Genomic DNA, 14,517 nt, shown 5'->3' on the forward strand with positions numbered 1-14,517 from the left:
AGCTTCTACATCTACTACCTGCTCTCCCCAGATGAGAATAAGGGTCAAACAAAGTACTAGTCAAAGCCTGTGCCAATTCACCCTGCCTACAGAAGTAACACAGAAACATAGAATTTTGACGGCAGATAAGAACCATTTGGCCCATCTAGTCTGCCCCTTTTTTAAACATGTTACCTCAAACTATATTTGATCCTGATTTCTTTGTAAGGCTATCACTATGCCTATCCCAAGCATGTTTAAATTGTTCTACTGTATCTGCCTCTACCACCTCTGATGGGAGGCTATTCCACTTATCCACTACCCTTTCTGTGAAGTAATTCTTCCTCCCTCTAGTTTCTATTCATGTCCTCGTGTTCTGTTGCGCCTCTTCCTGTGAAGAATGTTTCCCACCTGTAGTTAAAAACCTTGATATATTTGTTTCTATCATGTCCCCCCCCCCCCCTTCCCTTCTCTGCTCTAAAGTATACATATTAAGATCTTTTAGTCTTTCCTGGTAAGTTTTGTGATGTAGGCCATGCACCATTTTAGTTGCCCTTCTTTGTACAGTAGTATTGGTATTCGAGGGTTATGAAAATAGCTACATGGTTTGTCTCCAGCTTTATCCCAGAAATATACATACAACTGTGGTTTGTGGCTCCTTCTTCATGCTATATTTCCCAAGCAGCCAGTACACTTGGGATCTGTAGATCTTTACAACTTATTTCTCCCATGCTGAAGTATTCTCTGCTATGGAAATTTTGGCTTTCTCTCATCACCTTCCCCTCACCCTGTTATTTACTTTCCCCACCATCTACTGTAATATTGGACTCCTTATGTCAACCTAAAATTTCCCTGCAGCAGCCACCCTGTGTCTTCCTTTTCCTCCATTCCCCACACCTAGAACTTCTAATATCTGGGGCATTACTAATTTGATTGAGCAGCTTTTACTGTTTTTATGTGCAAGATGCATGTAATGGGTCCTGCATTTTAAGGGGAATGCTGGTTCCTGTAGTGCCACAGGGAGGATTTAGGAGTAACTCCTGATAGGCTGGTTCTCAACTTCAATATATTGGTAAGTGCTGTTACCATGTAGCCTTACAGTAGACAATTATATGGCCCAGAATGGGTGCTGTTATCATGCAATATAGGGACCTCCGGTATCAGAGAAGCCTTGTCAAGGTCCCGAAGCTAATCATATAATTTGCTAAATATTTTTTACTAAGATCTGAATATGTAACTAAGAATAACTGAATTATCTTCTGTTATGTTGGTTTTCAAAATTATATTACTAATGCCCTTGGTGGGCTGGGGGTTAAATCCCCCTTCCCTTGCAGCACCAGAGGGGTATTACTAGTTTGAGCAACTCTCACACTGTTAATATCTAGAGCAGTGTTTTTCAACCACTGTGCTGTGGCACACTAGTGTGCCTTGAGCTGTTCTCAAGTGTGCCCCCAGATCTAGAGATGCCCAAACCAGTTTACAGCCACCACCAGTTCAACTGTTATTTACTGGTCTCTTCTTTTCATTTAAAGGGCCAATGTATTTTATCTGTGTTACCTGTGGGGACCAATGTGATTGTCTTTTATATGGGGGGCAATAGGTTTGGTATTTTCCTGTGGGGGCCAATGTGTTTTGCGCTGTGGGGATCTCATGGTGTGCCTTGGCAATTTTAAAATCTTATTCAGTGTGCCGCAAGGTAAAAAGGTTGAAAATCACTGATCTAGAGTAAGCACAGCCAGTGCTTGGTGAAAGCTTGATCACTAGCCTTCGTAGTTTGGAGAACCTTGAAGGCTGGGAAATATGGGCAGGAAAATGCAAATCACTTTTTAGTTACATATTCCTCTTGTTGGGTGGATAAGGGTAGTTTTAGGCCAGTGGATTAGTTGCTAATAGTAAAGATGTGGAGTGCAGTGAGACCATTTGGGAGAGGTAACAGGAGGGGGGGGGGGGGGGGGGGGTGGTGGTGGTGGTATCCACCTACACCTCTTTGAATTGAGACGCTGACACCAGTTTGTCTGCATTCTGCGCTACCATAAGGTAACTAAAGGAGTTTATTATTGAAGGGTCTGTGACTACAGCGGCGTATTTGTCCAATAGAAAACCAGGCATTTGCATATGGGATTGCAGCTGCAAATGCATGTGTACTGTGTGAATCAGGGCCCATGTGAAAAACTCCTGTCCACCTTTGTATTGTCAACCTAAGCCCTGTCTACTTTCAGTGGTCGACCCAATGTATGTCGACCTACATTGAGTCAACTCTGTACGCCGTTAGGATACCGGTGTCGGTATATAGAACTCTGGCATCCTGAACGCATCCCAATAGAATGGCTTTACAGTCTCTGTGGTGGAGCAGCGGCAGGTCGGATGGCTCTATATTCCTGATAATTCTCCATGAATCTTGGATCTTTCAGCACACATTTGACACTGGCTGCCATGTTGTCCTGGGACAGCTCCTGGAACCGTATGGCGTGGTTTGGAGAATTAAGGCTGCAGATGACTCTCTTGTGATTTTTGTTTTGCCTAAAGTAGGATTACATGGTTCTATAATAAAGTGTTGACATGTGAAAAAGTCGGCATGAGTTTATAACTTTTTCAGGTGTTAATGTCGACACCTGAGTAAGTAGACTCCCAATCCGTTTAGCACCTTCCCTTGCATGGCCCGGGCCACTCACCATGCTTACCTGTCTCAAATGGAGTTCATGTAGCTGGTGGGGTGTGATCAAGTCCAAAAGAGAAAATAAAAACCAAAAAATCACAAATATTCATGTTAACCTTTTCATGTGTCGACCTTTTGTCTATGTTGACCTTGTACATGTCGACCTTATAAAGGTAAAATACATCTACTTGATGATCAGCATGATATGTCCGTATACATCACTGTTAAGTAACCGGGCAAAAGGTCATATTGACTGTCCACCCATTTACCGGTTAACGATTACTTAGTCATAGCTGTGTTTTAACAGTGATTACATAAATGGGTTAATAAACAATAGATGGACATATCATGCTGATCAAGTAGATGTATTTTACCTGCAGGAGAAATAGTTAATGAAAGGGAATGTGGTTATGTCAAAAATGACAAATGGAGGGAATGTAAAGGTTAATTGCATATATCTATAGCCCCGTACACACGGGGGAGATATATTGCTCAGCCATATATTGCTAGCAATATATTGCTCAGTTTCTCCTGTTCATCAGCGACCAGAGATGGTCGCTGATGAAAGGGAACCTCTGCCGGCAGTGCCACAGAGGTAATCAGCTGGTCGCAGGAGCAAGCTCCTGCGACCAGCGATTAGAACGGAGCTGAAAACGGAAGCGCACACCCGGCGATTTATCTTCGCGGCACACTCCCATCTCTGGCAACATGGTCGCCTGCGACCATATTCCCAGCGATATCAGCCCCCATCGCAGCCGTGTGTACACAGTTTATGATGTGTTAAGGTGCGTACACAAGGGGGCGATTTAGTACAATATCGCGGGAAATATGGTCGCTAAGCGACCATATTGCCCACGATGGGAGTGTGCACCAGCGATATATATCGCCGGGTGCGCGCTCCCGTTTTTACCCCTGTAGTGATCGCTGGTTGCAGGAAAATGCTCCGGCGACCAGCTGATTACCACTGCCGGGCTCCCCCCTGGCAGTTTCTTTTTCATCTCTGGTTGCTGATGAAAAGGAGAAACTGAGCAATATATACACTATATAGACAAACGTATTCGGCCACAGTTGTTAATTACTGAGTGTAGGTGTTTTAATCAGACCTGTTGCCACAGGTGTATCAAGTACCTACTGTAGCCCTACGGTCTCCATTTACAAACATTCAAACATGGGACTATGATAGGGTGCTACCTTTGCAACAAGACGGTTCATGAAATTTAATTCCTGATGGATTTTCCAGTCAACTGTAATTGATACTATTACAAACAAGGCATAGTATAGAATATGGTATCACCTTACTAACTTGAGGAAATTGTTAACCCTTTCAGGTCCAACATCTAGTCAGGCTCAACAGCCCTAGCGCTAGTAGCAGATCCAATGGTGAGCCACCTTAATAAAAGAACATTAACATCGTTCAACATTCAATGTAGACCAGGCATGTCCAAACTGTGGCCCTCCAGCTGTAGGGAAACTACACATCCCAGCATGCTTTGCCATAGTTTTAACATTCCCTAATAGCAAAACCTGTGGCAAGGCATGATGGGACTTGTAGTTTTACAACAGCTGGAGGGCCATAGTTTGGACATGCCTGATGTAGACCATTTCTGAATAACAATTAAAAAAAAAACAACACAATTTAAACCAGACTGTTTGAATTGCAAAAATAATAAAAATTGAACTGCAAAGGATTAATGAACAAAAAGTACAATGACTATACGATTATATAATATGAAAAAATATTTCCATCCTGTTGCATACTTTTCCCCTTATTTTCATAGGGACCCAGCATCAGGTGAGAAGCATAAATAAGAAGGAAAACTTGGTGAGGCAAGTTTTAATACATGGTACACATAACAGTAGAATTACAATAAAAAAAATTGTCAATAAAAAAAATGGAATGATATCAAGGGAGCAATTACCAGTTAAGAACTGGTTAGAAGCAGTGCTATCAGCATAACATACAGTAGTCACCACGCCATCGTCCGGGTATCAGAACAGGAACCTGGAATGGGGATGGAACAAAACTTGTCTCTGAATCCCTGTGTCAATGAATGGTGCCACAATTTTCAAGGCTTTTCGACCCTCACTCATGGGATCTTCAAGGCAGAACCAGGGATATATCTCTTGTATAGTCATTACTCTGTAATTAATACTATTAGAAGGTCTAAAGGCCCATACACACTAGAAGATTATCTTTCCAATCTGGCTGGTTGGAAATGAAAATCTGGAAATTTCTTGGAACAAATTACAATCAACTGTTTGCCCCAAATGCTGGAAAAAATGGAGGAAAAGCAGTCATCTCCATAAATTGATTTAACCAATTTGTCTCTAGGACCAATTTTTTCTGGGTACTCTTTACCTAGTACGGCGCCCGTCGCGGGCATCGCGGGTACATTTATGTGTGGCCGCGACGCGATGCCCGCGATTTCCCATTGAAACCAATGTTAAACATGGAAATCGTGTCGGTCGCGTCGCGGCCGGCCATAAATGTACCCGCGATGCCCGCGACGCGATGCTCCCGATTTCCCATAGGAATCAATGTTAAAAGGCGTGATGGACCCGATTTTACTGTTAAATGCCTCAATCCACCCGATTTGGCCATAGGAATCAATGTTAAATGGGCCACAGAGCCCATTAACCCTTAAATCTCCCCCCAAATTTTTAACGCCACCCCACGATCCACGCCAACCCGAAGCGTGGCGAGCGCAGCGAGCCCGCGAGGGGCGGCGGTACGCGTCCTCCGACCTTTTCATGCCCTACTATCCACTACGGCGTGGTGTGAGAATATAATAGTGTGGCGAGCGCAGCGAGCGGACGCGGATACCTTCACAGTTATGCGCGTCCCCTCGCGGGCTTCACAGGTGTCCGTGGCGACGCGGACACCTGTGAAGCCCGCGAGGGGACGCGTCTACCTGTGAAGGTATCCGCGTCCCCTCGCGGGGCTCGCTGCGCTCGCCACGCTTCGGGCTCGGTGGCTCGCTGCGCTCGCCACACTATTATATTCTCACACCACGCCGTAGTGGATAGTAGGGCATGAAAAGGTCGGAGGACGCGTACCGCCGCCCCTCGCGGGCTCGCTGCGCTCGCCACGCTTCGGGTTGGCGTTGATCGTGGGTTGGCGTTAAAAATTTGGGGGGACATTTAAGGGTTAATTTGGCCGATTTGGCCCCAAATCGGGTCCATTGAGGCATTTAACAGTAAAATCGCGGTCAATCTGCCGTTTTAACATTGTTCCTTATGGGAAAATCGCGGTCATCGCAGGCATCGCGGCCATCCCGATTTACCCGCGATGCCCGCGATGACCGCGATTTTTACCCCCGACGCCCGCGATTTCAATCGTGGGCGCCGTTCTAGGTAAAGAGTACCTTTTTCTGTTTTCCTTTTTTAGAAGCAAATGGTCAACTGTCATTTGCTCCCAAAAATGTCCAGATTTTCATTCCAATCAGCCAGATTGGATAGTGTGTATGGGCCTTAAGTCTGGGTACACACCTAAAGATGTATCTGTCCAATCTGCCTGGTGGGAACAAAAATCTGGAAATGTATAGGGGCAAATGACAATCAACATTTGCTCAACATTTGTTTCCAAATGCTGGAAAACAGACAAAAACAATTGCTTGGATACATTTGTTATAATAAGTTGATTTAACTAATTTGTCTGAATGACCATTGACAGTTTTTCAGAGTTTGGGAGCAAATTTTTGATTGCCTTTTTCTCCCTTATATTTCCATGTTTTTGCTCCCACCAGATTGGTCAGATAAATCCAGGCTCCCAAATGCTAGAAAAAGGACAAAGGTCGCTCAGGCAAATTAGTTAAATCTGTTGACCATTATAAGCACAATTATCTTGTCCATTTACCAGGATTTGGGAGCAAATGGTTGATTGTCATTTGCCCAATTACAGTTCTAAATTTTTGTTTCCACCAGACAGATTGGACAGATAAATCTTTAGGTGTGTGCCCAGCTTTAAGGCTGGGTACACACACAGTGGTTTATCTGTGCAATCTATCTAGTTGGAACAAAAATCTGGCAATATATGGAAGCATATGACAATCAACCATTTGCTTCCAAACACTGGGAAATGGACAAAATTTTTTTTTTTTTTTATGGATAAATTTGTTAAATCAAATGGATTTAACCAATTTGTCTGACTGACCATTGTCTGTTTTACAGTGTTTGGGTGCAAATGTTTAATTCTCATTTACTCCCATACATTATTTTTGTTCCCACCAGACAGATTGGACAGAAAAATTTGTAGGTGTGTATCCAGCTTAAGAATTTAGTAACAACAGCAACTCTGCCACAAAGAGGAAAACCACTTAAAATCAGAGAGCAGGGTCACCCACTGCTAAAGTGCATGGAACGTAAAAGCCGGTGGCACGCTGCTGATTTCATAGCTGAACAGTTCCAAATTCCAATGGAATTTACTCCTAATTCTAAAAATAATCTGTTCTTTACACCACACTTTTAAAATACAGAGCACCTCTTCCATAATTCAGTAACAACACCTTCACTGCACCCCCCCCCCCCCCCCCTGAAACCACCACCCACCCAACTTCAGACAAGCATTCCCTCTCCCTGTTTAAATATTTTCACCTCCATATCTGCAGCCATTTTGCACCACAAACATGTTCTCCCATTGGGATTCTCTGTGATTTACACATCTGCAGGGCAAAACCATTTTCCCCTTCATAAATAATCTCATCTCTGTTGTAAACCATTCTGAAAATATCACAGAATTCTAATAGCATCAAAGTGTTTCCAGATAATATTGACAGAGATCTCTTAATTAATCTACAATAACAACATATCATCCTTACATGAGCATTACAGTCTATATTAACTTCTATCCTTCATTTATTATCATTTTTACGCAAGCAAACTGCACATATCTTGTCTCATCCACAGAGCCTTCAGAATACCAGCCCCACCTCCCACCCCCTGCAGCAACAGCAGCTCCACCACCACTCCCCTCACCTCCAGCCCATCTGTGATCATGAGAAAGACAGGAAGACATCAGGCAACAAGAGACACACAGACCTGCCTTTAACAACTAGCAGCCAGCATCCCTGGGCATCTCGCAAGCAGTAACCAGCATCCTGGGCATTTCACAAGCAGCAACGAGCATCTCCTCTCCATCATCAGCACCGCAGGTAGAACACAAGATGCTCAATATTTTCTGTGGGAATTGCTAGTCCTTCCTGCCGAGCCATTACCATTGTCTGCTCTGAATATATTAGCTAGGGCCAGAAACTGCAAGATCATGCTTTGTGTATTATCCTCTACCACATGGGAGTTTCTAGTTTCTACAGCTAGAATCTGTTACTACATATTGCACCATCAGTGCTGGCAAAATGCATGTACGTATGTTTGTTTAGCAGTCAGTTCATCATCTGTAGGAACATTATATGAAATCATTTGTGGTTTGTAATGACGATTCTGATAACAGTGCTATTGAAATATCACTACTAATGGGAAATCACACCATTGTTTTATGATTGATTTTAAAATAAAAGAGCCAGCCATTTTCCATGACTACTGCTTTTTCAGTAAATGACAAGTATATTGCAATACAATTATTTTACTATACTGCCATTCCTTTTACAGCACCTGTCTTGATTGTGATTGGGGGTTGTAGAAACAGATGTTAAATACTTGAATTTAGTATGAAATACATAATATCCAAAATTATATATATATATATATATATATATATATATATATATATATATCCATCAAGCCATTAAGGGGGCGTCACATATAGGTGTGTAGATGCGAACGATGGTTATTGCAAGATATTTCTATATAAAATTAGTCATATATTTTGAGAAGTTTTATTGTATTGATAATAACGTTTCTGTCTTCAATATGCTGTTTCTTGAAAGTAACTATATATACACTGTGACATTTCTTTTCTTCTCACTCAGCACAATATACATGATTAATGTGATGTCTATGCCATCAATTCCAAATGCAATTCTAGAAAATGAAAGATTGGTTGCTATTGGCAACATCACCTCTCTTAGAAACTCTGGTAAATTTACCTCTAAATCCTGGGTGAACCCACGTGTCTGGTAGCCGCACATGATGCTTTTCCTGGTTGGCCCACGTGGGGCCATTCCATGGTGAAAGCCTTTTCCATGGTGGTGTCTGTCCATCCTGTTGGAAGGCTGGCGTAGAGCTCACCAGGAATCAGCAGGCACATAATCAAAATGATGAAATATGATCTTGTGCCTAGGGGTGCCACTTCCTGGGCATAGCACAGCAGTAAAGGGACGGGCACACTGTATTCTATACTAAAGGAGGGTGAGACACATTTTATAAATTAGGGAGGAGGAAGTACATTATAGCCCTGATTCTTATTTGATTGGTCACCCACGTGTTCGCACGTGGAACCGATATTTGTACCCTGCACATATTCTGATAGGCGCATGTGCAGGGATTCTGTGTGGATGCCCTCTCTGACCTGCACCATCAGCATGGCGCTCGCACAGGGGGTGGGACGGGGGCGGGCTGTGGTGGTGCTCCGACATGGAAACACCCAGCGTTTCATGGGCATTCCCATGTAAATGTGCCCGTGATGCAGTGTGCCGGGGCAGGTGGCTGATGCCCTGTCTTCGTCCCGGAGCCCAGAAATATAAGTCAGTTCCCACTGTCTTATATATGCAAACCCAGGAGAAATCATTTGATGGTCGAAATGATTTCTCCGTCTGCGGGCACATGCGAGGGGATGGGTTTTCATAACACGTCCCCTCTCGCATGGTTGCAAGGGGATATGGCGACAGGGGGTGTTTTTACAGCAGGGCGGGCACATTGGGACTCTGTAAGCTTCCTAGTCAACTATAATCAGGCCCTCTATTCTATACTAAAGGTAGGGGAGGCAAATTATATTACATACTGTGTGTGTGTGTGTGGGGGGGGGGGGGGCAAGATAAAATAAAAAAATGGGGGGGGAGGGGGTGGCCAATATTGGTATGCCTAGGGGTGCCTTGATATCTAAAACCGCCTCTGATCATGGGCCATGGCCTCCAAAAAATGTTTTCCTATTTCTACAATATAGCATAGCACAGCGAGATGCTGGCATCGCTAAGTGCTGGAGCGGGGGCAGGGACTATGCTGCCCTCGCTTGTGATGTCCTTTTTCATACTGCATGTTGCTAATGATATGTAGAAGCGGGTATGTTCACTGGATGATATGGACATTTTGTCGTTCCAAAATCATTTGTTTTATCTACTAGTGTGTACCCAGCTTTGCTCTACCTTTTTTAGTACATTCCTTCTAGAAGAAATTATGTACTTGTCACAGCCAATCATACTTCGGCACCTCTGATCACCATACAATCCCACCAATAATAGAATGTCAAATGAATTGGACCATAGGTGATGGAGAGCTGATTACATAAAACATTTTTTTTTTCAAAATGGATTCCGTCACACCCGAATGGTAATCATGAGGAGGTACATGAAAGAAAACAAAAATAGCAATGTCTAGACTGCCTGAGAATAACAACTGAGACACATGGGGGTGGATACCACTATGCCTACCCTCACTCACACTGATATGTACAAAGACGTGTGCGTAAAGGTATCTTTTACATGCATCCGGGTTCCACTACGTGCTTAACAAACAAGTCCTCAGTAATGGGCTTGTACCATACTCACTCATGAAATGGCAGGAAAGTGTATATAAAGGTATCTTTGGCTGACATCAGCAGCTCCTCACTGAACAATTTTACTCCCAATGGGGCAGATGTATTAAACCTGGAGAAGAGATAAACTGGAGATAAAGTGAAAGGAGATAAAGCACCAGCCAATCAACTCCCAACTGTCATTTTCAAACACAGTTCATTGGCTGGTGCTTTATCTCCTTTCACTTTATCTCCATGTTATCTTCAGTTTATCTCTTCTCCAGTCTTGATACATCTGCCCCGGTGTATGGTATTTGGAAAGGAAGAGAGAATCCTCTTTCAATTCAATTCATACATTTTTTTATATATTAAAACAACATAAGCTGGGGTGGAAGGTGTGAAGCCCAATACCTGGAGGTGTGGATACTCCTCTCCGGATGCGCGGTACCGAAACCTGGGAGCCAGATGCAATCTGCAGGATCACAGCTCTGCCAGGCAGGCTTGGATGGGATCTCATGCAGTATATAGTATGCAAAAGGACTACATACAATATATTGCATGCACTCCTGCCACCCAGGAAGGTCCAGGGTGGCTCAAGGGGGGATCCGGGTGGAGAAGTCACCCTATTGTATGGCCTGTTTTAGGGGTGACAGGTAATCATGTACCATGTACTGCACTTAGGCGCCGATCCAGACCTGCTCGTTGAGTAGTGAACTCAGCCCCTCTGTTTATGGAGGGGGTCTGCGCATGTAGCGAGATTTCCACTTGTAAGTGTGTTCACACATTGATGGGCAGCCAGGGGGCGTTCTGGGGTGAACACCGTGCATGCTATGGGCGTGCCCACCAAAAAAATGGTGGGCGCGCCCATAGAAATGCTGGGTTGGCCCCTTGGATGTAGGCATTTCCCAGGCCTGCTCGGGGCAGGTGATGTCACATGATGTCAGCGCCTGCCCCCAATTCATAAAACCAAATGCAACCAAAACGTAAGTCCTGGGCTACTTCTCAGCTGTGAGCAGAGGAAAAAAAGAGGTACTCTTTACTTAGAACGGCGCCGCCGATCAAAATCGTGGTCATCGCGGGTAAAAATCGCGGTGATCGCGGTAATCGCGGGCATCGCGGGTAAAATTGGATGATCGCGATGCCCGCGATGACCGCGATCACCGCGATTTTCCCATAGGAAACAATGTTAAAAAGCCTGATTGACCGCGATTTGACACTTAAATGCCTCAATGGACCCGATTTTGGCATATAAATCAATGTAAAATGGGCCACACAGCCCAAATAGGGCCAATGAACCGTTAAATGTCCCCCCAAATTTTTAACGCCACCCCACGATCCACGCCAACCCGAAGCGTGGCGAGCGCAGCGAGCCCGCGAGGGGCGGCGGTACGCGTCCTCCGACCTTTTCATGCCCTACTATCCACACCGGCGTGGTGTGAGAATATAATAGTGTGGCGAGCGCAGCGAGCCACCGAGCCCGAAGCGTGGCGAGCGGACGCGGATACCTTCACAGGTAGACGCGTCCCCTCGCGGGCTTCACAGGTGTCCGGGTCGCCACGGACACCTGTGAAGCCCGCGAGGGGACGCGTCTACCTGTGAAGGTATCCGCGTCCCCTCGCGGGGCTCGCTGCGCTCGCCACGCTTCGGGCTCGGTGGCTCGCTGCGCTCGCCACACTATTATATTCTCACACCACGCCGACGTGGATAGTAGGGCATGAAAAGGTCGGAGGACGCGTACCGCCGCCCCTCGCGGGCTCGCTGCGCTCGCCACGCTTCGGGTTGGCGTGGATCGTGGGGTGGCGTTAAAAATTTGGGGGGACATTTAAGGGTTAATGGGCTCTGTGGCCCATTTAACATTGATTCCTATGGCCAAATCGGGTTGATTGAGCCATTTAACACTAAAATCGGGTCCATCGCGACTTTTAACATTGTTCCCTATGGGAAATCGTGAGCATCGCGTCGCGGGCATCGCGGGTGCATTTATGTGCGGCCGCGACGCGACCGACACGATTTCCCTGTTTAACATTGGTTTCAATGGGAAATCGCGGGCATCGCGTCGGTCGCGTCGCGGCCATACATTAATGTACCCGCGATGCCCGCCGCACTAAGTAAAGAGTACCAAAAAAGAATTAGTCTGTGTGGACGCATGTGAGCGGATGTGTAAGCAATTTGGGCGGCGGGGTGGGGTGCGTTCGCAGGGGTAGCGTTAAACTGCTTACTAGGCTTCGAATATACGCACCCTAGTGAGCAGGTCTGAATATTCCCCTTAGGTCAACGATGTTTACTGAAGTTCTCAGTAGGAAACGTCTGGCCTAGCAATGCAAAAATGCTGATACTCTAGGGCGCCATGATTCAAGAAGGTTTGGAAGCAACTGCTGTGTACGAAAAATGTAAAATGTTATTTTTCTTACTTTGGTTGTGTTGAATGTTTTTTGTTTGTTCCGTCTTCTACAGGCTTCCTACATGAATATATATCATTCACTTAAGACTTCACTTAATGGCGGAACATGACATCATGACTTTGTGTTTACACACTTTGTTCATCTGGTTGTGCACTGTTACTGGTAAGAGTCATTTCAGCACAATTCTGAATATTTCCCCCCCTACGTCTATTGTTATTATTTATTTGATTTTAAGGCACCCCAAAGTGTTGACAGTATCATACAAAGAATATACATAGTAACAGTGTAACAGAGATGAAGGGGGCCCATCTTTACTGTCTAAAGGTCCATACACAATGGGCGACTATGGACAGCGATGATGTCAATCATCGCTGCGGGGAAAGCCGCTCAGTGCACTGAGCGGCTTTCCCCCTGCCTGGCGCCGACGGAGGGGGGAGGACAGCGTTGCATAGTGCAGAGCTATTCAAAGCCGTCCTCAACGCCGCTCATCTGCTGGTATAACCAGCAGATGAGTGGCTTTCCCGGCAATGATGCGGGAGTGTGCAACAGCGTTCAGCGCTCATCGCTGGGGCATACACACTGGGCGGATTTGAGCTGAAAGCCACTCAAACAGGCTGTTTTGAGCGGCTTTCAGCTCAAAGTCGCCCAGTGTGTATGGGCCTTTAGTAATATGTTTTACATACATTTGTCACCATCAGTTGCTAAATAGGGGGCCCTTACAAACCTTTGCTATGGGACCTACGAATATCTAGTTACACCCCTGGCCTGCACCAACTATGAATATGCATGCCCCCTGCACAACCCACCTTTGCTGTCAAGTTAGTTTCTTGCTATATTTGTTTTGCTTTGTTCCTGAACACTTAGCCCCTAAGTACTGAATTAGGGGGACAGTAAATTAGGAGACATATAGAATACACACAGACACATTATGATTCATCTCTAAAAAAAAAAGTGAAATAATTTATTTATTGCATATTATTGACGTTATATGCTTGCTTTATTCAGATAAAAATAATGGTCATTTAGAGACCTCAATTGAATCAGTAGTCCTTTTTCTCACATATTGCTGTTCCAAAATATGTTATTTTTTCTTGTGTTATCTCCAGGATATCTGTGCAACCAGTGCAGAGAGGGGGCCACGTTCACTAATGCAGCTATAACGCCCAACCTGGAGAAGACACGCCTGATGAGAGTGCCAAACGCTAGAACTATGTCAGACTGCACTACAGCCTGTTGTAACCACTCAGGCTGTGATCTGTCCTGGATGTTGGGCAGGCAATGCTACATTGTGAACTGTCAGCATAAAGAGAGCTGTCGACCCCAAAAATTAGACAGCATGCAGTCTTACCTAACATTTGTCTTAAGGGCTTCTCCAAGATTTATTCCCTTACCACTCTACGAAAACTTTGCCCCCAATCAAGAATATTTATTGGGAGATCAGAATGACCCTAAAGATGATATGGAAAGTCTTAAAGAATTATCTTCCCTAATCAAGAGCCCCGCCCTTGAGGAACTGACTGACTATGCAGATGACTACATTGGCCCACAAATGGATTTTCTTCATCTAAGTGCTAAGGACGAGGACAAAGTAAGACCTGACTTGGACTATATTGGTTGGCTTTTGCCAGAAGTAGATAAGAATGCCACTGTTGTAGAAGTTGGCAGACGCAATGATGACGCAGCAGAACATCCCAGAGAAGAGTCCTCACCGAGTAATGTGGTTATGACCAATGTTTCTGAGACATCATCAAGAGCTAATATAACGCCTACTATAACACAAGCAGAGACTGTTTTGGCAAGGACAAGGATAACCAACCAGGATTACCAAGGAGAGGTATGTTCATCTTTATATTTAC

General features: G+C 44.8%; 1 protein-coding gene across 4 annotated transcripts in view; it reads left to right on the plus strand.

Moving 5' to 3' along the window:
- Positions 1-7,496: 7,496 nt before the first annotated feature.
- KIAA0319 (KIAA0319 ortholog) overlaps positions 7,497-14,517 on the plus strand; it is a 40,863-nt gene continuing 33,842 nt past the window's right edge. For 2 of the 4 annotated variants that reach the window (XM_083187829.1, XM_083187828.1), the window contains exons 1-3: positions 7,499-7,785; positions 12,714-12,823; positions 13,768-14,495. In XM_083187829.1, the coding sequence (XP_083043955.1) occupies positions 12,757-12,823; positions 13,768-14,495 (795 nt within the window). In that variant the 5' untranslated portion in view covers positions 7,499-7,785; positions 12,714-12,756. Of the gene's footprint in view, positions 7,786-12,713; positions 12,824-13,767; positions 14,496-14,517 lie in introns of all 4 variants that reach the window. The other 2 variants (XM_083187830.1, XM_083187827.1) reach the window with 2 other exon arrangements.

Source organism: Crinia signifera, chromosome 5 (assembly GCF_055691185.1).
Source record: "Crinia signifera chromosome 5, ASM5569118v1, whole genome shotgun sequence".
NCBI classification, from domain to species: domain Eukaryota; kingdom Metazoa; phylum Chordata; class Amphibia; order Anura; family Myobatrachidae; genus Crinia; species Crinia signifera.